Source organism: Dryobates pubescens, chromosome 26 (assembly GCF_014839835.1).
Source record: "Dryobates pubescens isolate bDryPub1 chromosome 26, bDryPub1.pri, whole genome shotgun sequence".
In the NCBI taxonomy this organism is placed as follows: domain Eukaryota; kingdom Metazoa; phylum Chordata; class Aves; order Piciformes; family Picidae; genus Dryobates; species Dryobates pubescens.
Window position 1 is genome coordinate 4,153,041 of NC_071637.1, and position 21,494 is coordinate 4,174,534.

Sequence of the window (21,494 nt, forward strand, 5' to 3'; positions counted from 1 at the left end):
TCCGGGCACAGAGCTGCAATGGAACTGGGGCAGCTCTGGGAGCTGAGCTGCTCTGCAGCTGCCAAAGAGCAACTGCAGCCACTGCCTGCCTGCCAAATCCTCTTTTCCTGTGGGGACTGGAGCCATGGACACCTCCATGCTGTCCCCACAGCCATTGCTTCTCAGAGGCCCACAGACAATTCTGCCTCTGTGTGGCAGCCACTTCTCTGCTTATTGATGGCCTTGTTTCTCTGCTCAATCTCAAGCTTGGGATGCTCAGCTCTTCCCTAGGCTATCAGGGTGATGCTTGCCCTTGGGTTACCAGTGGAGATCATTTCTCAGGCCACCTCTGTCTTGTCCCCATGCCAGCTGTGGATCCAAGCCGGGCTGTAGCTGCCTCCCACAGCTCCAGCTCTCCTGGGCTGGGTGAAACTCCAGTGATGGCCTCGCAGATCTGTGCTGCAGAGGGAAAATGCTTCCCCCTGGCACCTCTTCTGCTGGTGTCTGAGACACACCACTGAGTCCCAAGCCAGACTTGTGCTTGACTTTTGGGGCAGAAAAAGCAGGGCTCCCAGGGTGGATGAAACATCCCTGGGATAAGCTGTGCTGGGCAGCAAAGCCAGGGAAGTGGGGACAAGCTTTCAGCTTTCTCTGTGCCAACTGTACCAGCTCCCTCCTGAGCAGGGTTTGAGAGACCAAAGCAGACAGCAGTCTTGTAACACAGCTCCATGTCTACCTGTTAGGGGAAGCTGTTGTAAGCCCCCTGCAGCTCAACCCAGCTACAAGGCAAAAGAGAGGAAGAAGAAGCATCCAGGCAGGAAAAAGAACCCTTCAGTACTTGAAGGCTGGGTTATTTATTCCAACATCTTATATAGTTCTATCAAACCATCTTTTAACACAAAACATGTGTCCTGAAAGACAGAATGGTGTGAGATCATCTCAGCTAACAGCTTGTAGAGCTAAACCTGAATTGCAACAGTCAAACCAGCAAAATGTTTCTCTCCTCCCCATATCAAGGTTTTAAAATGCTAAAAACCTCAAAGACAAGGACACCTGGGGCTGGTGCTGCTGGGGCTGCAGGTGGAGCTCCTCCACACAGAGCTGTGCTTTGGTCCTTTCCTCATGCTAAGTGGCAGCAGCACAGGTGAGTGGTGCTTGATTTGAAGGCAGCAGGACTGGCCAGGTCCCTTCCTCACTGCCCACCCTGACAAGGGGCTGTACAGGCAGTCCAGAGGCCAGGTCAGGTCTAAGATGTAGATGAGGGTGAGGCTTAGAAAAAGAACCCAAGAATCTAAATTTCTAACCTATGGGAACAGAATAAATAATAGTCTAAAGTTGCAGAGGAGAAAGGTACCTTGGACAGGAGAGTCTGATGTGTCTTTTATTACTGAAACTTTCTTCCCCCAGGGGAAAGCTGCAGCTAAGGCATCTTGAGAATGGCTCATGCCAGAGCCATGGCAGTGCTGCTCTGAACCCTTAGGGATGGCAGCAGATGTCTTTTGGTGGTGCCAGTCCTTGCACAGCATCCTGTGGCTCTCTCAACAGGAAAGGGTGCAGCAGAGGCATTTGACAGATTGCTGTTCCAGCTTGGCTTTTGTCCACGGGTTCAAGAGCACATTCCTGTTGGATGCTCACAGCAAGGCAATCCTCCTGCCCACCCCACTCCCTGGGCACCCTCATGGGGAAGGGCTCTTCTCCTGCCCCTTTGGTCTTGCTCCAGGGTCCTTCTCTGAAGAAGTGGCATCTCTTTGGCTTTCTGCAGAAGAGAGGATTGGGAAGAAAGGTTGGTTACACCCTGCTGAGGGCACAGACAGCAGCAGTGGCTGCAGCTGATTTTATTCTGATTGCCACCTGAAGACTTATCATGACCCTCCCTGTGGCCAGATCCTTGGCTTGAGAGTATCAGGGTGCTCCTTCTGCTCCTGGAGCACAAACACTTCTCAGCATATCTGATGCTGCTGGGGGAAGCCTGGGGGCAAGGCTGTACTGCCCTTATCTAACCTGCAGTGGCCATTTGCTCCAGCCTGGCAGCTCCCTCAAGCTGCTCTTTGTCACAGGAGCTCTAATTTGTGCTCATTGTGGCCTGGTGGATGGACTTGTGCTAGTACGAGCACGTTGAAAGAGGTACACTTGGGGTAAAATGTTTTCAAGTGGTTTTATAGTTAGGCTGGAGAAGCAAAAGAGCAAGGGAAAAGCTGAGTGTGTTCCCTGCAGTGGTGCTGTGTGGTTGGTGGCCTGGCAGATGGGGGAGGCTGGTTTGCTCGTGCTCTGAGCAGAGGATTCATGCTTCACATAGTCACAGAATCCCAGCATGGGTTGGGTTGGAAGGGACCTTGAAGATCAACCAGTTCCAACACCCCTGCCATGGGTGGGGATACCTCCCACTAGATTTGGCTGCTCAAGGCCCCATGCAACCTGCCCTTGAGCACTTCAAGGATTGGAGCCTCCACAGCTTCTCTGGGCAACCTGTTCCAGTGTCTCACAGGGAGGAATTTCTTCCTAATGTGTAATCTGAATCAAACTTCTTCCAGATGGAAGACATCACCCCTTGTCCTGTCACTGCCTTTGTAGAAAGTCCCTCTCCAGCTCTCCTGTGGCCCCCTTCAAATACTGGAAGGATGCTCTGGAGCCTTCTGTTCTCCAGGCTGAACAGCCCCAACTGTCTCAGCCTGTCCTCACAGCAGAGTTGCTCCAGCCTCTTTGTGGTCTCCTCTGGACCTGCTCTAACCATTCTAGTCAGCCAGCATATGTGGAGCAGGGTGATACTGCTGCTGTGGTTGGGCTGCAGGAGAAGATCTGCAGCTGGCTGATGGTGTGCAAAATCATTTCAGTTGTTATTTCAAATACCTGGGGAACTATCTGGAGGCTGATTAAGACCCAAAACCAAACCACCCAAACCACCACCTGCCCCGCAGCTGGGTTTTTTACAAAGCCTGAGGCACCTCTGCTGTGTAAGTTGCCCTGGCAAGGCTCTTGGTCAGTCCATGCCTCATTTAAGCAGCAGTGGCTCTACAGAGCAGCCAAGCAAAGGGCCTTGGCTGGAGAGCTCATGTGCCAGCAACCTTGGGACTTTCCCACTCACTGCAAGAGCCTCTTGGCCTGGGCAGCCTCCTGCTAGCTGAGTGCCCAGCGAGCCGAAGGCACCGGCAGCAGCCAGGAGCAGGATGTGCCTCCTAAGCGCCTGTGCGGTGAGCCGGGAGCCAGGGTCCCGGGTGCCAGGAGCCAGGGTCCCAGGTGCCGGGAGCCAGGGTCCCTGCTGCCCGCAGCAGCTCACCTGCTGCTCCCACAGCGAGGTCCCCCAGGTCCTGGGTCAGCTGGCGCATGCTGATGGCGCTGGCCTCCTGCTGGATGTCGTGCACGGCGTTCCTCCGGCCCGCCCGGTCGCAGGAGATGAAGTCTGTGTAGGTGCTGGACTCGACCTCCATTTCATCTCCACACCCCTGCGAGGCGCTGCGGGGGGAAAGGGCTGTGAGGCCAGGGGTGCTCGGCGAGCCTCCACTTGTGACACACACACACACACCCACCCAGGTTGGGTTACTCTGTGGGGTTAAGTTACAGCACCAGAAAACAGTCCCTGCAACCCTGCTCCAGCTCCTCCGGCAGCAGCCACCGAAATCTCAGGTATCAAGCCTGTCACGTGGGGCCACCAGCCCGGGGCCACCATGCTGCCTCACCCACCGGGCCAGGTCACCCACCATGCTGGCCCACCCCACCATTCCAGGTGACCTGCCGTGGTGAATGAGGGCAGGTGGGCAGGAAGGATCCATCCCAGCTGCCTCCCTGGTCCTTGTTCTGCCTTCTGAATGCACACAAAGGCAAACGAGGCATTGGCCATCATCTCCTCTTGGGTTCCTGCCCTCCTTCTTTAGAAGCTTTTTCTACAGCCTCCTTTCTCCTCAAGTGAAGCTTTGAATAGAGGACAGATTTGGCTGTCTGCACTGGGAGGGGGGTGGGGGGGTGTGGAGTGCTGATCCAGCCTGGATGTGCAGTGGGAACTGATCAGGGTCCCAGTGGTTACAGCCGGGAAGCCTGGGGAGCAAGGCAGTGTTTTATAGAGGCTTGGCCAGTACTGGCCCCCACTGGCTGTTGGATGTAACTGAAGAAGTGCAGGGCTGGACTGCTCTGAGATAAGCACTTCAGCATCTGCAAACCAGCCCTTCTGTGAGACCTTTGGCTCCCTGCACTCCAGGCTTGTGTCTGTGCCAAGCCAGAGCACGAAGAAAGGCTCAGAGCGGCCACTCGTCACCCATGAGCTCCGCTGCCAGGCAGCTCTCATGAATCCTTGAGTGGTTTGGTTTCCTCCTGGCTAAGGGTTTCCCTGGCCAGTATTTGTGCAGCAGGCAGAGCCCAGGGGCCTCAGCAGCTCAGGGAACATCGTGGGCATCTCAGCACAGAGCTAGTCGCCACCTCTGCTCTGCCAACCTTCCTGCTCTGGGTTCCTCCCCCTGCTGCTCTCTGGCTTTGGCACTTGGTTTGTTTTTCTGGGAGGAAGTCTGCCATCAATCACTGCCTTATCACTGATCCTGCTCCCTGTACAAATGCCTTTAGCCTTGTTGATGGTGGTGGTGCTTGGAAAAGGTCCTGAGAGAAACACTCACAAGCAGGGAACAAAAAATTCCACTTCTTGTCCTGTTGTGTCTTGGGGCTAATGACCCACTGAGAAATCTGCTTAGCCTCCTGCACAAATCCTGCTTAACACTGAGCTTCCTTCCAGGGAACTCTGCTGGCAGACCACCAGCCTGGGCAGGAATTGCTCTCCTCACTCTGTAAGCCTTGCTGTTAGGGCAGTAGAAAGAAGATGCTGGTGAAGGTGCAATAACCAGGGTAAAAGAGGTCAGGGTCTCCTTCCCAAGACTGAGTGGGGTGCAGTAACCTCAAACCTGCACAAACCCACAGCACTTCGGACCCCCAGGGACTCCTTTTTTGGTGCTGGTGCTGGAACACTGGCACCAGGTCACTGGTGGGACCTCCCAGGAGAACCTGCCTCCAAATCCAGAAAATTAGGATAGGGTAGGATAGGATAGGATAGGATAGGATAGGATAGGGTAGGGTAGGATAGGATAGGATAGAATAGAAGAGAATAGAATAGACCAGACCAGGTTGGAAGAGGCCTTCAAGATCATCAAGTCCAACCTATCACCCAACACCATCTAATCAACTAAACCATGGCACCAAGCACCCCATCCAGTCTCCTCCTAAACACCTCCAGGGATGGTGACTCCACCACCTCCCTGGGCAGCACATTCCAATGGGCAATCACTCTCTCTATGAAGAATTTCTTCCCAACATCCAGCCTAAACCTCCCCTGGTACAGCTTGAGACTGTGTCCTCTTGTTCTGCTGCTGGTTGCCTGGGAGAAGAGACCAACCCCCACCTGGCTACAACCTCCCTTCAGGGAGCTGGAGAGAGCAAGAAGGTCTCCCCTGAGCCTCCTCTTCTCCAGGCAAATCTGTGCAAACAGCTGCCTGCTCCAGGGCTTGGCATCCATCTGGGCCCTGTTAAATGAGCCTTGGGAAGAGCTGCATCCCTTGCCCCAGGAAGAGATCCCAGCTGTTGTTGTTCCTCTCTTCCCTCCTTCCTGTGCAGGTGTGCCCTTCCCAGAGGAGGTGCCCACTCTGGGTGCAGCAGCCTGGCTGAGCTCAGTGAGGGAAGTGCCTTTTCCCCAGGACAGGACAAGCATTCAGCATTCCCAGATGAGTCCTGCTGGCAGCTCAGCAGAGCCCAGAGGCTGCTGACCTCCTATAGCTGCCAGAGGGACGTCACAAGCACTTGGGACACTTCCCCAAAAGCAGTTCACACAAGCCTGGGTTCATCCCCACATCAGTGAGGCCAGTCCAGAGCTGATGTGCTCAGGGATCTTGCCCTGCACCACGGGCTAGCCCACTTGGTTTGCAGGGTGGGCTCCTTAAAGTGAGGAGCAGGAACAGGACAGCCCCTGGGATGCAGCATTTTCACACAATCATGTTAAAATGAACACAGTGTAGGTGGGAAGGGGCCTTTAAAAGTCATCTAGTCTAACTGCTCCTGCAGTCAGTAGGGACACCTGCAACTAGAGCAGGTTGCTCAGAGCCCCAGATAACCTGACCTGGCACTCCCAACCTGGAACTCTCTGGGCAACCTGGGCCAGAGTTTCACCACCCTCAGCATGAAAAATGTCTCTATTCTCTTCAGTCTCCCTCATTTCGTTTCAAACCATCACCCCTTGTCCTGTCACAAATAGGCCCTGCTAAAAAGTCTGTCCCCAGCTTTCTGATCAGTCTCTTGGAGTACTGAAAGGCCACTGTAAAGTCTCCCAGAGCCTTCTCTTCTCCCAGCTGAACATCCCCAGTTTTCCTGGGGTCCCTTGGTGTAGCTGCCCAGGGCAGATGTGCTCAGCTGCGGCAGTGCCGTGCTAAGGGACTGAACGCCCCATCCCGTGGGAAAAGGCTGAGATGTGGATTGGAAGGAGGGCAGAGGAAAAGGGGGATGCCGGCGTGCAGGATCAGTGCTGGCTGCCGGCTGGGAGGCCGGGAGGTGGCGTCTGTGATTTATCTCTGTGCCAGGGCTGCAGCATCCCTGCCTCCCGCTCCCCAGGCAAAGAGCCGGAGCGGGGCGGCTCTATTTTGCGCCGTTCCTCCGGGACTTTCAAGCCGGGCGGCTCTCAAAAGGCTCCCTCAAGCCTTGTGAGCAGATCCCTCCCTGCTGGCAGAGACTTCTGCCTCCGGGAAGGACCAAGGAGGTGCTTGGAGCAGTACCCTCCGGTTTTGACAGGAAAAATCTGATGATTTTTCAAGAGGGTTTCCACATTTCCAGGCAGAGGCAAAACAGCTCAGCGGGTTTCTAGTCAGTGGAAACATCGTTTAACATCTGTCAGGGACAAGAAAGGAATCTCCCTCCCTCTTGCCCACGTAGTTCAACGTGAAACTGTCACCACGGCCAGTCCCTTAGGGGTGGCAGCCGGGCGGTGCTCACGCTGCCGTGGGCTGGCAGAAGGGGAGGAGGTGCCAGCTGCTGCCAGCGCTGCAGGGATGAGCCCACAGCACACAGATGCACTGCGGGGGGTTGTCATGATTCAGCTGTCCCCAGAGGGGCGCTTCCCTTCCTGCTGCCCTTCCCTCTGCTGATGGTTACAGAAATGATCCCTGCGTCCTCAGCACAGCCCACTGGGATATACAGAATACAGAATTAACCAGGTTGGAAAAGACCTTGGAGATCACCCAGCCCAACCTCTCACCCAACACCATCTAATCAACTAAACCATGGCACAGTGAAAAAGACCATAAGCAGGGGGCCAAGACTTGCTGCCCGTGCCTCAAAACCTTTCCTGTGCTGCCTGGAGAGAGGCTGTGCCCCCCTCTCCCGTGGGGATGTGGTGCTGCCTGTCCCAGAGCAGCTGGCCCCGAGTGAAGAAGCCCCTCACAAGCTGCCACAGACACCAGATACTTCCCCAGAGCCACCTCTGTGCCTTGCCCCCCAGAATAACCTGGCTCTGCCAAACCTGCCATGTGGCCTAGGCTGATTTTTTTCTGTGGTGCCTCACGAGGACTCAAAACTTTGCTGGCTTGGACTTGGCTTCCGGAGCTGAGCCTGCAGCTGGGCTTGCCAGCATGTTCCTGGGAAGTCCCCCAGCAGCTGAGGGAGCAGCTGGCTCTGCTCTGGGGGATTGCAGTTAAGCCATTTACACTGGGGCTGAATTGTACCCATTCAGAAGCTGATTGCTAAGAAATTAAAGGCTTAAATGTTTCTCCTGCCTTTTGGTAGAAGAATCTGTGGCAACAGGCTGCCCAGGGAAGTGGCAGCAGTCACCATCCCTGGCAGTGGTCCAAAGATGTGTACACATGGCACCTGGGGACATGGTTTAATGGGCATGGTGGTGTTGGTTTGGTGGTTGGACTCCATGATCTTAGAGAGCTTTACCAACCTTAATGGTTCTATGGTTTCTTTTCTCCCAGGTCAGTCCAGCTGACAAGCCAGCATTTAATTCCTATTTTCCCCTTGCCTGCTTCTCCACAGCACAGATCCCAGGGACTAGGAGCAAACAGTTACTGCAAACAATGTGAGAGTAGAGGCAAGTGGCCTGGAAATGCTGTGGGCAGATTAAACCAAACAGCAGGGCTGGGCACCTGCAGAGCAAACACAGCCCCTGTGATCAGAGCCAGTGGCTGGGCTCTGACTCCAAGGCAAGGGATGGGATGGGATGGGATGGGATGGGATGGGATGGAATGGGATGGGATGGGATGGGATGGGATGGGATGGGATGGGATGGGATGGGATGGGATGGATGCTGCAGTCACACCCAGCCCCAGACTCCAGTTTCAAGCAGCCCCTTCACACCATACTGCATCTGTCCCACACCATGCCTAGGAAGGGCCAGATTTGGTCCCAGCAGTGCTGCTGGCTATCAGCAGCTTCCCTCCCCTCCTTTGCTTCTCCTTTCTGCTCTGCTTTTCTTACCTCTTGCCTTCCTCAGTATTTTCCTTTCCATCTAACCTGCTTTTGGAGCAAGCACCAAGTGCTTCTAGGTCACAGGAGGTCCTGTTGAGCTCTGCGCGTCTGCGACACTGCTGGGCACAGCGAGGCCGAGCCCCCTGCTCAGCCATCTCTGTCCCTCAGGACAGCCAGCACAGCACCCAAGGCTGAGGAGGTTGAGAGGTTAACCACAGGAGAGGATTTCCCTGCTGGTCAGAGCCTGCATCATGCCTGCTCTCGTCCTGCTTTCCTGTGGAGGCCTCCTTGCTCCTGAGAATTGAGCTGGGACAGCTGCCCTGCCCACCCTGCTGTCCCCTGGGACACCCAAGGAGGGGAGTCCTGCACCTTGGCCTTCTCTGCAGCCCTGGAAGGCAGCCCCAAGGGCAGGGACTGGGACCCTAAGGTCTCTGGGGGTGGGAGCTGCAGCAAACTCGCGTCCCAGGGTGCTGCTGCGTGGCCTTGGCGCTCAGCTGCCAGTGGCAGTTGGGACCAACAGCTGCAGGTGCCCGTTGAAGATGGCTCCCTCCTGCCACAGCCCGGCCAGGAGCTGGCTCTCCTGCCTGCCTGGTGCCACCTCACAGGATCTAGCAGTCTCTCTTGGCCCCCAGACCATCCCTGAAGGTGTTCAAGAAAGGACTGGGCATGGCACTGGCCGTGTCCAAAAAAGGATTGGCCATGGTTTAGTTGTCAGGAGGTGTTAGGTATTAGATAATAGGTTGGGCTTGATGATCTCTGAGGTCTTTTCCAACCTGGTTGATTCTATGATTCTATGACCTCCAGAGTCATAAAGCCATGGAGCCAAGCTGAACCTTGATGTATTTTGGGGGTGAAATTCCAAAGTTCTTCCAACCAGGGAGCAAGGATATGATCCCTTTTGCTGCTCATCCATTGCATCCCACCTCTCTCCACCCCATCACCAACTCACAGCGACCATGGCATGAACCAGCAGGATCACCCTGAGCTCTCTCTTCTGCAGTGGTCCTTGCCCTTCCATTCCAGGCTCCGGGGAGTATTGTTAGCCCTTCCTGCTGGGATCCATAACAACAGCAGTGCACAGCCCAGGGCTCTGCTGGGCCTCTGGAATATGGACAGTGTGAGGTGGTTCAGAGCCGAGGGGGCCTGGCAGAGCACAGGGCAGGGAGCCCCAGGATTTCTCTTCTCCCTGAGGGTCTGCTGTGAGGCTTCCTGCTGCCTGAGTTGCATCCAGACAGGAGGAAAAATAGTCCCATAGGGCTGAAGCCAGCATCTGAGGTCAGGGGGTTTCCACCAACTGTCTGACAACTTCCAGCTGGAATTTCAGCAAAGTTTCCACTGGCTCTGTTCTGGGAACACGCACAAGGGGTTGCACATCAAAGCAGGAGGGCTGGGTGCCGGTGCTCTGGGGGTCAGAGTATTTTTAGGCCTGTGCTCACGCCTCAAAGGCCTTGCTATGGCTCCCCTGTGCCCTAGAGCTCAGGTCCACAGCCAGAAGCTGAGCTGAAAATGCAGTCTTAGAGTGAGATATGCATCTGGTGGGAAAAGCCCTTCAGATGCAGCCATAACCCTACCTCTCCCTGCACACAGCTGTCAGACCTTGTCCCTGAGCACCTCATCCAAATGGCATTTAATCCCCTCCAGGGATGGCGACTTCACCACTCCTCTGGGCTGCCTGTGCCAGTGCCCAGTGCCTCTTGCAACCAAGATCTAATCTAAACGTCCCCTGGTGCAACATGATGCCATCCCATCCCGCTGGGAGCCCAGTCTGGTAGCAGCTAGATATGCAACAGGCGTTGGTAAGGATGGTGACAGGGTCTGTGCCAGGCACAGAGCTCCCCTGCTGGCTCTGTGTTCTGCCAAACAGGGAGCAGCCTGAGCTCCTGCTGGGGCACACATGGCCATCTCATGTGCTGAGCAGCTTCTTTATAAGCAAACAGAGTGCAGAAAATCCTCACCATCCTTCAGTGGTGAAGACATGTCAAGGCTGGGCATGGCCCATAGGTATTTTTGGAAGGCTTTTGCTGTGTGGTTCCTTGTAACAACTCTGCACCCTCTGGCTTTGACACTAAACACAGCACAGATACAGCTTTTCCAGGCACTTTGGCAGGAACAGAGCTCCTAGGCCTCTTTAGGATTGAGTGGAAAGTTGTAATTTATACAGGAGGAGAGCAGACACAAGAGGAGGACCGAGACTTGGTGTCCATAAACAGATCCCTTCCTTTGCTCTAGCCTGGCTTTACAATCTAAAGATCAGTTAATGCCTGTAGAACTGGTAACTAATTGCTTAGCCCCAGGTTTAAGATTAGGCTTAGGCTGATTCCTCTACAACATCTTAAACCTTGCATTTAGTTCTACTGAGCTCTCCAAACTCCCTCCTTTCTCTGCTGACTTTCAGCACATCCCCAGAAACTCCCACTGCAGTATCTCTGCTGTCTCAGGTATGTTCCTGCTGCCCTACATCCTCCCAGCCACTGCCTGGCTCCCAGGTGAGGGAAGAGATGCTCCAGCCAGATTCCAAAATCCCAGCCAACCCTGGCATCAGGGTAGGGAGAGTTCTTATGTGCACTGCTATGGCTCTCAGGGGAGAGGGGAAGGCTCAGAGAGGAGGAGGCAGGCAGGTGGGATTGTGGGGCCCCATCAGCATCTTCTTAGCATCATGACACATGGGTGGTGGCAGGAGGGAGTCATCTGTCTGTCCATGCCTCCGCCTGTCAGGAGAGCAGCCAGGTGCCCAGCTCTGACCACACAGCATTGCCAATCTGCATCCCCATGCCCGGAGCAGGCAGCACCCCTCTGCCAGTCCCCATGGGGCACGGGTGCTGAAGGGCTGCTCAGAAAGCCCTCTGCCGCGGGAGGCACCGCGGCTAGCCTCGGCAGCTGGGATTGATGGAGCTCTCTGCTCCTCCCTCTCCCAGCACTGAGCCCCGGCTGCAGCCTGAGCCTCTTCTGCAGCTTCTCACTAAGTTGATTAATGGCGATAATTGGTCTCTTGTGCATCCGGAGACAGTTGCCGTGACAGCAGCTGTATGTTTGTTTTGTTCCCGGGTCGAGCTTGTTTTTCACATCCCACAGCTTTGAGGTGCTAATAAATCAGGACGCTCTGGTTCCCCCCTTGCACCTCTGACAGACACACAGCCCTCTGAGGGACGGGGTGGCAGACCTGGAGGAGGCATGCCTGGCCCTGCCAGCCCTTGAGACATGGGAGGTCGGCACCTATCTCCTCCCCATTTTTCACTCCTTCAAGCCAAGCTGGCAGTGGGTGGCCACAGCTCTCTGACTGCTGCACAGCAGAGCGCAGTGAGCCGAAGCCCTCACGTTCACCCAGCACAACCATGAGCACCCATCACCTTGTGAGACAGCACCCACAGCTCTCCCTGTTCCTTGCAGAGACCCTTCCAGAGCTCTAAGGAACGTGAGGCCAAGCCTCTCTTCCCCATTAATTTTATTTTCTCCCAACTTCCTCTTTAGCTGCTTGTATTTGGCAGCTTATTTGCACAGGAACAACAGCAGTGACTGGCTGGTGGGGAAGATCTGCTGCTACCTGAACATGCAAAGCAGGTGAACCACAGACCAGGCACTTTAAACCTTCAGCTGCAGAAGCCCCACAGCTGCTGTTGCAGGCACGTTACAGGGAGACTCATGCATTGACCCTGCCTGTCAGAGTGTCTTCTTCATCACACCTTTGCCATGGGCTGGATTCCTCTGCCATGGGAATCCCCTTCACATCTGGAGTCCTGCACTTCCCTCAAATCACTCAGGCAGACAAGCCCCTGCTGAATTTCACCTCAAAGGCTGGAAACTCCCCAGTGGTCCTACAGCTCTTCTGACCACACCAAGGCACCAGCCTCTCAGTGAACTTCACCTACTCAAACCCCACTTGAATTCCTGGCCCAGGGATGCCCACCCCAAGCACAGCCTCTCCAACACCTTGTAGGCTTCACTAGGCAAGGAGGAGCCAAATAAGTGCAGAGGAGATGCAGCTGAGGCTATTTTCTGGCACAGCTGCTCTTGTCACTTATAAAAGGAAAGGGAAGTCACAGTAGGTTCTGATGGGATCTCTCTGTTTAGGGGTGGAGGAAGGTCTTTCTACAAGGACAGAGGTAAGCAAGGATGGGTTTTCATTAAAAAAACCCTGTTTTTGACTGGCTTTGCTTTGTGCTCTGAGGAGCTGAGCTCTGCTGCTGTGTGAGAGTGGGGCTGGCATGGCTGGGAAGGAGAGCTTAGCTTCGAAGAGGTGTTGTGCAGGCTGTCCCTGCAGTTTGAACTGTGGCTAGTTGAGGAGGTTCTGACGAGCACAAGGTGCATGAAGCTGAGAGCTGCCTGCTTTGGCTCTGCCTCATTAGGGCTTGCACAGGAGCTCACACCCAGCATCCAGAGTCCTCCTGACTCGGTGTGCTGTAAGGGGCTGAACGAGAAGCTATGAAACCTCCTGAGGTGCAAGAGCTCTGGCAGCTCCCAGTGCTGCCTAAAAATAACCAGGGCAGCTCTTCAGGGTGTCAGCATGGAATGAGGCTGATTAGCAAAACCAGGCTTAGCTCTGCTCCCTGGAGCTGGCTGCCCTGTCCTTCCACCCCACTGCACAGGAGAAAGCCAACAAAACCACTCCCAGCCCAGGGCAGGGGCAAACCTTGCCTGGGAAGATGGGGACAGGGGAAAGATATGGTTTTGGGAGCCATGAGAAGGATTAGGTGGCTGGGGTGGTGCTATTGGTGCTTCCCATACAATAGAAAAGGAAACTGTAGGAGTTCAAAACAGGCTGGCAGTGAGAGGTGGCCAAGCTAAGCCCTTCCAGGTGGCTTCACAGCTTCTGTTACCCACCAGAATCAGCAGCCCCTGTGGCTGTGCTACCTTACTGGTGCCTTACCTGGGCAGGACAGCCCTCCTGGCCTACATACCCTTTTCTCTGGAGTGTTTTGTGATGGATGGATGAAGTTTTGTACATCTATGTCAGGTGACAGCAGCTTCTGAGCCTTTCTGCAGGCAGGGTGGCTTTGTCTGCCTGTGTCACCAGGGATGTGACACCCAGACATGAGGGCGAAGCGGTGCTCGAGGCATGCCTGTGACGTTACACTGGGGATGCTCAGAGATCACTGCAGGTCAGAGCCTCAGGAAATGGAAAGCTGTTAATGAAATTAATTGCCAACTCTTTTTGTGGTCCACTGGAATGCAGCCTAGGTGTGGAAGGACATGGGGTGTTTGTGGTGTAGATGGGAAAGGTGCTGGGTGCAAGAGATGAACTGTTCTGAGAGACCTTCAGGAGGAACGGCTGCAGAGTCCCAAGAGCTGCTGTTGCCAGATCTGCAAATGAGGCCACCATAGCAGCTCTGTGCAAGGGAAAGCTCAGTGCAGGAACACAAGAAATCAGCAAACTGATCTGAAGAGTGAGGAGAGACTCCAAGCACAGGAGCCATAGAAGTGAAACCAGGGAAAGGACTGGCTGAGCTGGTGGATCTGCTGCTTCCATGAGCCCCACAAAAGGTTAGGTTCTGGGCATTCCCTGGCTCTGGCTGGGCTCACTCCACCTGCAGAGTCCAACTCCCCTGGGTGGTCATGCACAGCAAACAATGGTCTCATTGGGCAGGCTGTGTGCAGGGTCTGCACACAACATCCCTGTCCCTGTGCAGTATGGCTTGGGCTGGGAGCTGCCCTCAGGGCCAGTGCTGGAACATGGCTGAGGTAGGGAAAATACAGCAGGCCTGTTGATGTGTTGTCCCTCTCAGCAGTTTTCTAGCATCTAGCAATTCAGAATCCAGGCACAAGTCCAATGACTTTACAAAAGTGGAATGGAAAGACCCAGTCTCCTTCTCTGCAGGCTTTCAAAACCTGCCTGGATGTGTTCCTGTGCAACCTCATACAGGCAAACCTGCGTTCGCAGCGGGGTCGGACTCCATCTCCAGAGGTCCCTTCCATCCCCTACTACTCTGTGATTCCTGTTTGGGTGATCTCTCCCTGTCAACAAAAGTTGTATCAGTCCATGCTGTGAATCCCTACCTGCTTTAGTTGACTTTCCTTCTGGGCATGACTTCAAACAAGGTTCACATGCAGCAGGACAGTGGCTTCTGGGGAAGGAAAAGAAAACATAAGAAAACATTATCTGTGCTCCTGGTGGGAAGTATAGAGCTCAGCTTCTCCCACTGGCTATGCTCAGGGCAGCAAAGGGATGTGGGGTCTGGCAGGGCTTTGCCCAGCAGGTTTTGCCAGCACCTAGTTTGGTGATCATGGAAATATCAAGTGAAGGGCTGTGGGATGGTGGTGTTCATCTGGCACCTTCTCAGGGGGGTTACAGAGACTGGGCCTGCTGTGCCTGAGAGCAGGGGATGTCCAGGCATGGCCCTGCCTTCACAGAGAAGTTTGTGTTGGTTTTGCTTCTCCTTTTGTTAACATCAGGTGGGTGTGCTGGGGAGAACTAAAGCAACTTGTGTCTCCTGACCTGCACCACAGGGAGACCAGTGGCTACCTCAGGATTATAAATGAATATTGGTTTGCAGCTTCACTGCCCTTTAAAGAAGTGAAAGCCCCATGTCAGCCTCCCTGAGGCAAAAGGGGATGTTAGAAACTGTACTTTCAGTCTCCTGCTCCTCGGGTTTCTCTGCTGTGTGCACACAGCTGTGCCTCCTCCTGTCCCTGAGCCCACTCAAAGACATTTCCTTTGTGGCCTTAGCATCTGTGGGTGCATTGCAATCTTCTGACCTGCAGAGCCCAGCCAACAAGACACTTGCTTATTTTAGCAGCTGTTTCAGCTTTCAGACTTTTTGGAACACCATGGACTGTTTTTTCACTTTGTCCCAGGCACAAATATTAGCAGGACAGAAAGCAAGGCACGAACCATTTAACCGTGTCAGCAGCAGCAGCTCATCCATTCATCCCTCTCTGACCCATCTGGGCTGAGCAGTACCCTGCCTGGAACTACTCCCCGTAATTTTTCAAGCTGGGACAGGCTCTACAGCCTTTCTCTTTTATTTGTTTGACCCACTTTTAAAGCTCCCGAGTTGTTGGAGCTCTGGCCCCGCTTCAAGGACAGGGCACTTGCCGCTCCTGTGGGCAGTTCCCCATCTGTTAAGTGGAGCTATTAATACAAGCACCCCTCGCTGAATGCTTCAGATATTTGTGAAGCACGTCCAGATCTGCAGGTGACAGGCTTGCAGAAGTGGAAAATACCGATTCTGATCATGACAGAAGCCACACAAAGAGAGGGGCATTTAACAATACCCAGTCGTTGGTGTTTACCCTGTTTACAGTGGAGTGCTTACTGGAAGCACTGGACCGGAAAAGAAACGGCATTCCCACAGCCCTGGGAATATGCATCACCCTTTAGGGGCACCAAGGAGGCAAACAAAAGCAGGAAGGAAGAAAGCCAGCTTTGGAAATCCACGAGGCTTTATTTTCTTCCTTGGCCTTCCTGCCTCTCTTCAGCTTGTGTGTGCTGCAGCACCAATGGTTAAACCTCCAGCACCTCACATGTGTTGCAAAACGTCTCAAAATCCACGGCCCTCTGCCAAGAGAGGCTTAGAGCTAATTGGAGCATTGATGCCCCAAAGTAGAAGTTATCACTGAGCAGCCCTGTTCCTGATGAGAGAAGGAAGTCTGTTTTCTCTCTCTTGAGAAAACTGATATTGGAGACAAACTCTTTAATAACTGATATTGGCTTGCCAAGCCTGCAGCCCTGGCTCGGGCTGGATGCTTCTGCCCATGCTTGGGGATCTGGAGTCTGCAGGTCTGAAGCTTGGCTCCATCCTCTTCTGGCTCATCCAGTGCTGCTACTCCCAGGGCAATGAGCAGAGCCCCTTGTGCAAAGGCAAGGCAGTATCCCACCTGGGGAGTTTGGGATTTGCAGGATGGTGAGGTGGATTAGTCCATGCACTGTGACTAAGGATGGGCTACAGAATCTTGTTAAAGAACACTTTATATTTCCTAACCTAGTCCTATAAGCCATCAAGGTACCACAGATGACTTTTGGGGCCCCATGGAGATGCTGCCCATTCATAGCCCATGAGGAATGGATTGCAAAGGCATCAGTGTGATGTATGTCTGAGGTTCAGATTCCCTCCGTGCTTGTCAGCTGTTACCTGAAGGAATGAAGACACGAAACTAACTTTGTGCTCTCAGCACTGCTTCCAAAGGAAGAGATTGTGCCAAACAAACCCAGAATGGGCTTTGGCAGAATCCAGCATTGCTCTGCACAACAGCTGTTATGGTGCTGCTCTTGATCCAGAGAGGAAATCCTTTCTGGTTTCAGGCAAGGTGATGGCAGCAGAGAGAAGGTTGTTCTTGTGTCTCTTGACTCATGGGTAAACAACAAGCTGGAGGCATCGCGGGTGGGAGCAGGAGCCTGCGACTCATCCAGAGGCCTGGCCCCAGCAGCAGCTGGCATCCTCAGCCTCTGAGGTGCAAGAAAACTTGTCATTGTAGTGGAATGTTTCCATCAGCTCCTAATTACCCTGAACCAGGAGGGTTTATAACCCTTAAAATGCAATATCCTCTTAATCATGGCCAGGATTGTTTTGTCCCCGAGATAACAACCCAACACCAGCCCCAGCGGCTACCGAGCTTTGTTCCAGCGGTGTCCCGTGGCAGGCAGCACCACAGATTAATTACACCTTGTGGAAACAGTAATTCCAGTCAAGCTGATGATGCTCTGGTGGGGTTATGTTTGGCTTATTACATCACTGCAAGAACCAACAAAAGTTGGCATTTCAGTCCTCGCCAGGCGGTTCCTGAGGCAGCAGCTTGTGACCAGCACTGTGCCTGCTGCGTGGGAGCCATGAAAAGAGCACCAAGGGCTGAGCTGGGACAGGAGTGTTGGGGAACCTGCTGTGCAGACCAGAAGTGGGTGGTGTAAAATACACATCCCTGCAGGCTTGAAGGGAGCCAGGCCTGAAAAAGGGGGTTCATAGTCCAGCTGCCTTTCCTGCTTGTGCTGCAGGTGCCTGCTGGGACCTGGAGCGCTGTCTCGGCCTCTCTGACTGCTGTTGTGAGGAGCTGGGAACAAAGTCCACACAGCAGCTCAGCTTCCCCTTCTCACTGCCTGGTGCTGGCAAGCCTTGGGAGCAGCTCCTGTTATGACTTGGCTTTTTCTAGTCATGGGCTAGAGACCACTGGAAGTGTCCTGGATACTGTGCTGGAAAATGTTTCTGGATCAGTCCATGCACACAGCTCGGGTGATGCTAAGCAAACCCTTAGGAGAGTGGAGAAACAGTCAAACCAGGGCTTTGAATGTGAAAATGGGAGAGATCAGGACAGGGTGGCATAGAAAGACAAAGAAAAAGCTGAACTGAGGCTTCTGTTGTTCCTTATGGACTTGTAGATTCATCTCTGATTGTGCCACAGACCCTGCTGAGCCCAGGAAAGTCACTTGCTTTGTGTAGCCCACGTAGCACAGAAATAAAGCTGGTGTTTGTTTGCCAGGCAGGCTGGAGGGGTTAATGCAGAGCAGTGTGCTGTGGGAACTGGCTCTGAAATGTGGGAGATCAGGAAATGTTAGCAACTTGGAAAACGTCTCCCATCGTTGCACTGGGGGGCAGGGTTGTGTGCCTCTGGGGGATCAACAGTGGATTTACTTTTCTTTGGAAGAAGAGGACAAAGGAGAAAGGCAAAACTCTGCCTCCTGCCTCCCTGTGTGCCTGTGCACCTCCTCAGAATCAGCCACCAGGAGCAGAAATACCAGGTGGCTGGGAATGCATGGCTGTGAACACTGAGGTTTCATCTCTCCACGGCCAAACTGCCCGCACTTGGGGCCCTGTGCACTGTGTTTAATGGTTTCCAACTCTTTGGGGCATCTGAGTCTCCACTTTCTGGGAAGCATCCCTGAAAATGATGGCATGGGAGGCTCGTGTGTCCCTGTGGAGCTCAGGCTGAAGGACTCAACGCTCTGCTCTGTTGGAGGTGTATGAAGCACTGCTGGTGCCTCCCTGCCTGTAAATAGCCACTGAACTGAACGTCTGCAGCCACTGAGGAGCCCTTTGTGCATCCTTCTTTCCTGAACACCATCTCTCACAAGAGCAGAAACGTGACAGCTTCTCAGCTGGGTGCTCGCACAGTAGCCTGGGGACCCTTTCTACCTAAGAGCCTCAGAAGCCAAGGTGTTCCCCACAGCTACCCACACCTCACCGCAAGCAAACAGCCCAGAGCCTGAGGGGCTCACACCATCTGATGGTCTCTGCCGCCTGGTCAAACCATCTCCTCTTAGCCTTGCACTGCCACAGCATCCCCACTGCAGCTGCCTCTTGCTCATTTGACCCTGGCATATCTTCCTCCTAGTTCAAGTCAGCAGCCCAGCCACCCAGGGCATTGCTTCTGGGTTCACAGCTACACTTGGCTCTTCTGCAAAACCACCCAGCCCTTCCAAGCAAAGGGAAATGTTTCCCAAACTCCCCTTTGGGGCCAAGGCATTGCACACACGTGACGGCTCACACCACGGCTCACTACCAGCTGCTTAGGGGAATCCAGAGAGAGAAGAGAGAGACACAGCTCCGAGGCGCAGGGATTTGTGGAGCCTCCTGACAATACCACCACACAGCAGTTCTTTTTTTATCCCAAGGCTCTGCCTTTTAAAACATTTGTTTGGATAGCTGGATGCCAGTGAACCTCTCAGCCCCCTTCTGCCACCACGCTCTCCGAAGCCCTCTGTTCAAAGGGGAGCCTCGGGCAGCCCTGCAGCTCCCAACTGCCCTAAGGATGGATTCATCCCACAGCCTTGCACAGATGGCACGCAGGGTGCCTGTCCCGCAGGCTGGCATCTGTTCCCACGCCAGCACAGAGCCACCCTGGTGCCGCACGGGATTCCCTCCAGCGAGTCGCTCAAAATAAATGGATGCGTGTCAGAAACGAGGCCAGAAATCCCCACGGGGGTCACTGTTCCACGGTCCTTTGTGATTTCTGACCGCCGAGGCTGCTCTCCCTGCCGGCCCTGCACAGCAAGTACTGAGCTGCGTTATTTTCCAAGTGAAACGGCAGCCACCTTCCTGCCATCAGCCTCCAAACAGCTTCTCCCAACAGCAGAAAAACAGGGATGCAGCTCAGTTTTCAGCCCACGGTTTGCCGGCAGCAAAAATCCGGCTGTTCCGTCGGCTAGGTAAAGTTAGCTGCGTCGAACCAGATCAGCCCTTTGCAGCTCTGGCTCCCGTGCGGGGGGCGGCAGGAGAGCAGCCCCTCGGCCGTGCCGCCCAGCAGGTCTCCTGGCCACGAACCATCCCAGCCCATCGCTTGCCCCACGCACCCGCAGTATAGCCCCACTTACAGCCACCTCGGCTCCCGCTGCTTCTCGGCTCCCCAGCTGCGCGGTGCCGCCGCGGCGGAGGCAGCCGGCGCTGGGTTCTGCGCTCCCGGCGTCTCTGCCCCCTGTGGCCGGCAGCCAAGCCGGGCGCGGAGCCGCTGCCAGTTTCAGACTTGCAGTTTCCTTGTGCTGGGAGCTGCTAAATGAAGTTGCACTTCTGGGGCCGAGGGGCGTGTTCTCCTCCCTCCCGAGTTAGTCCCTGCCTGCTGTAATCCAATGCTCATCCCGATGATGTCAAGCAGCTACTGCTCGGCTCCTGCTTCACCGCCGGCAGGAGGGATCCGTGTCCTTCTCGCCGCGATCTTTGTCTAGATTCGCTATGTAACCCCATCTCCCAGCAGCTGCTTGTGCCCGAACATCTCCCCTGCGATGCTGGGTGCTGTGGTTTTGCTGCAGGATGCTTCCTCCTGCCCATCACTCCCTCAGGCTCCTCTGGCGTGCACGTCCCAGCTGCATGCCGCCATCCATCCTTGCCAGCGTGCCTGGCCAAAGGCACCATCACACCACATGCAGCCTGAGCTGTTTTACCAGATGTAGTCCTGGAGAAGTGCCTCCCAAGAGGAAAAAGTAGTTTTGTGTCTTTTTAGAGCACCTGTTGATCCACTGACACCCACAGGGGAAAATCTTTTGGCTCATCTGTCCCTGGCTGCCAGCCTTATTTGTGGGTGAAATGAAGAACTGGTGACAGCACCCAGATTTAAAGGTGCTTAGGGCGAAGCAAGACCTAACATCAAGCACATGTCTTTGTATCCATCCTGCTGTGAAGCATAGCCTGGGAGCTCTCAGCAAGCTTGAGACCTCTTCAGGAGAAGAGAAAGTTCTGGCTACTCTTGGTTCCAAGAGCATCCCTCTGGGGGATGCCACATCAGCATTGGAGACAGCACTGGGTGGCTGAAGCCAAATGAACAAGGTGGTTGTAGTGCCAGGTCTCCAGCTGTCCTCCTGGCCCATGCTCCTGCCCAGCTCTACCAGTAGGGTGGGAAGGTGTGTGAGCACACATGTGAGCACACATGTGATCACACATGCTCCTGCCTGAGCACCCAGGCTGGAACAGAGCTCCTCAGAGCTGGTTGCTTTGCTAAGAGAAAGACTCTCTCCATCCCTGCTGTAAGTACACTCAGGTCCTCAGCCTTGTAAGGAGGGGAAGTGACACAACTCAACTGAAGTGCACAAAAGGTGTTTGCCAAGGACCAGATCCAGTCCCCACTTGAGTCAGACAAGCTGTGAGCAGGGTGAGCCAGGAGGACTTGGCTCTCCCAAGCTGCCATCTTGCAGACAGCCACATAAGCATCGTCTCTGCCATCCTGCAGTTCTTCCATGACAGATGGGCCCCAGAGCAGTTTGGTGCCAGTGAGGATCACCAGCCTCTCCTCTTGCCCTGGCATGAGCTACCCAGCCAAGCCTCTTCCACCTCTGCTGGTCTCACCACCTCCAGCCAGAATCTGTTTGTGCCTGCCTGAAAACACGCTGTTTGCTGTGACAGATACCCACACCCCTGCCACTGCTTGCAGGAAGAGATAAAAACACCAACAAAAGCAGCAGGCAGTGCAGGAAACACCCTGATGATAATATTGAGGCACAGAGCATGGGGAATGAACCTCAGTAGAGCAGAACATCCCCACACTCGGTGCATCCTCAAACTCACCTCATGGAGCTCTGCCTCTGGATTCAATTCAAGTTTATTTCAAAAGCAGCCTGGAGGAGCCAGTTTGCTTTCCTGAGCTGTATCCCTGGACTGAAGCTCCTCTCTTTCCCGTGCTTTTGAGTCACACTTTGCCATTTACACAGAAGTAGCTAGCAGTGAAGGCCTGACCAGAGA

At 54.3% G+C, this 21,494-nt stretch overlaps 1 protein-coding gene across 1 annotated transcript; it reads right to left on the minus strand.

The window, feature by feature from the left end:
• Positions 1-813: 813 nt before the first annotated feature.
• PKIG (cAMP-dependent protein kinase inhibitor gamma) lies at positions 814-19,924 on the minus strand. Its single transcript, XM_054173689.1, has 4 exons — positions 19,640-19,924; positions 14,395-14,462; positions 3,254-3,429; positions 814-1,735 (listed from the first exon to the last, which is right to left on the minus strand). The coding sequence occupies exons 3-4, from the start codon at positions 3,402-3,404 to the stop codon at positions 1,656-1,658; spliced, it is 231 nt and encodes a 76-aa protein (XP_054029664.1). The 5' UTR covers positions 3,405-3,429; positions 14,395-14,462; positions 19,640-19,924; the 3' UTR covers positions 814-1,655.
• Between the last annotated feature and the right edge of the window lie 1,570 nt (positions 19,925-21,494).

Excerpts from the sequence above, each read along its gene's own strand:
- PKIG (XM_054173689.1), bottom strand. The coding sequence starts at position 3,404 with ATGGAGGTCGAGTCCAGCACCTACACAGACTTCATCTCCTGCGACCGG. Across the intron at positions 1,736-3,253 it reads CCTCGCTGTGGGAGCAGCAG|AAAGCCAAAGAGATGCCACT; the intron begins GTGAGCTGCTGC and ends TCTCTTCTGCAG.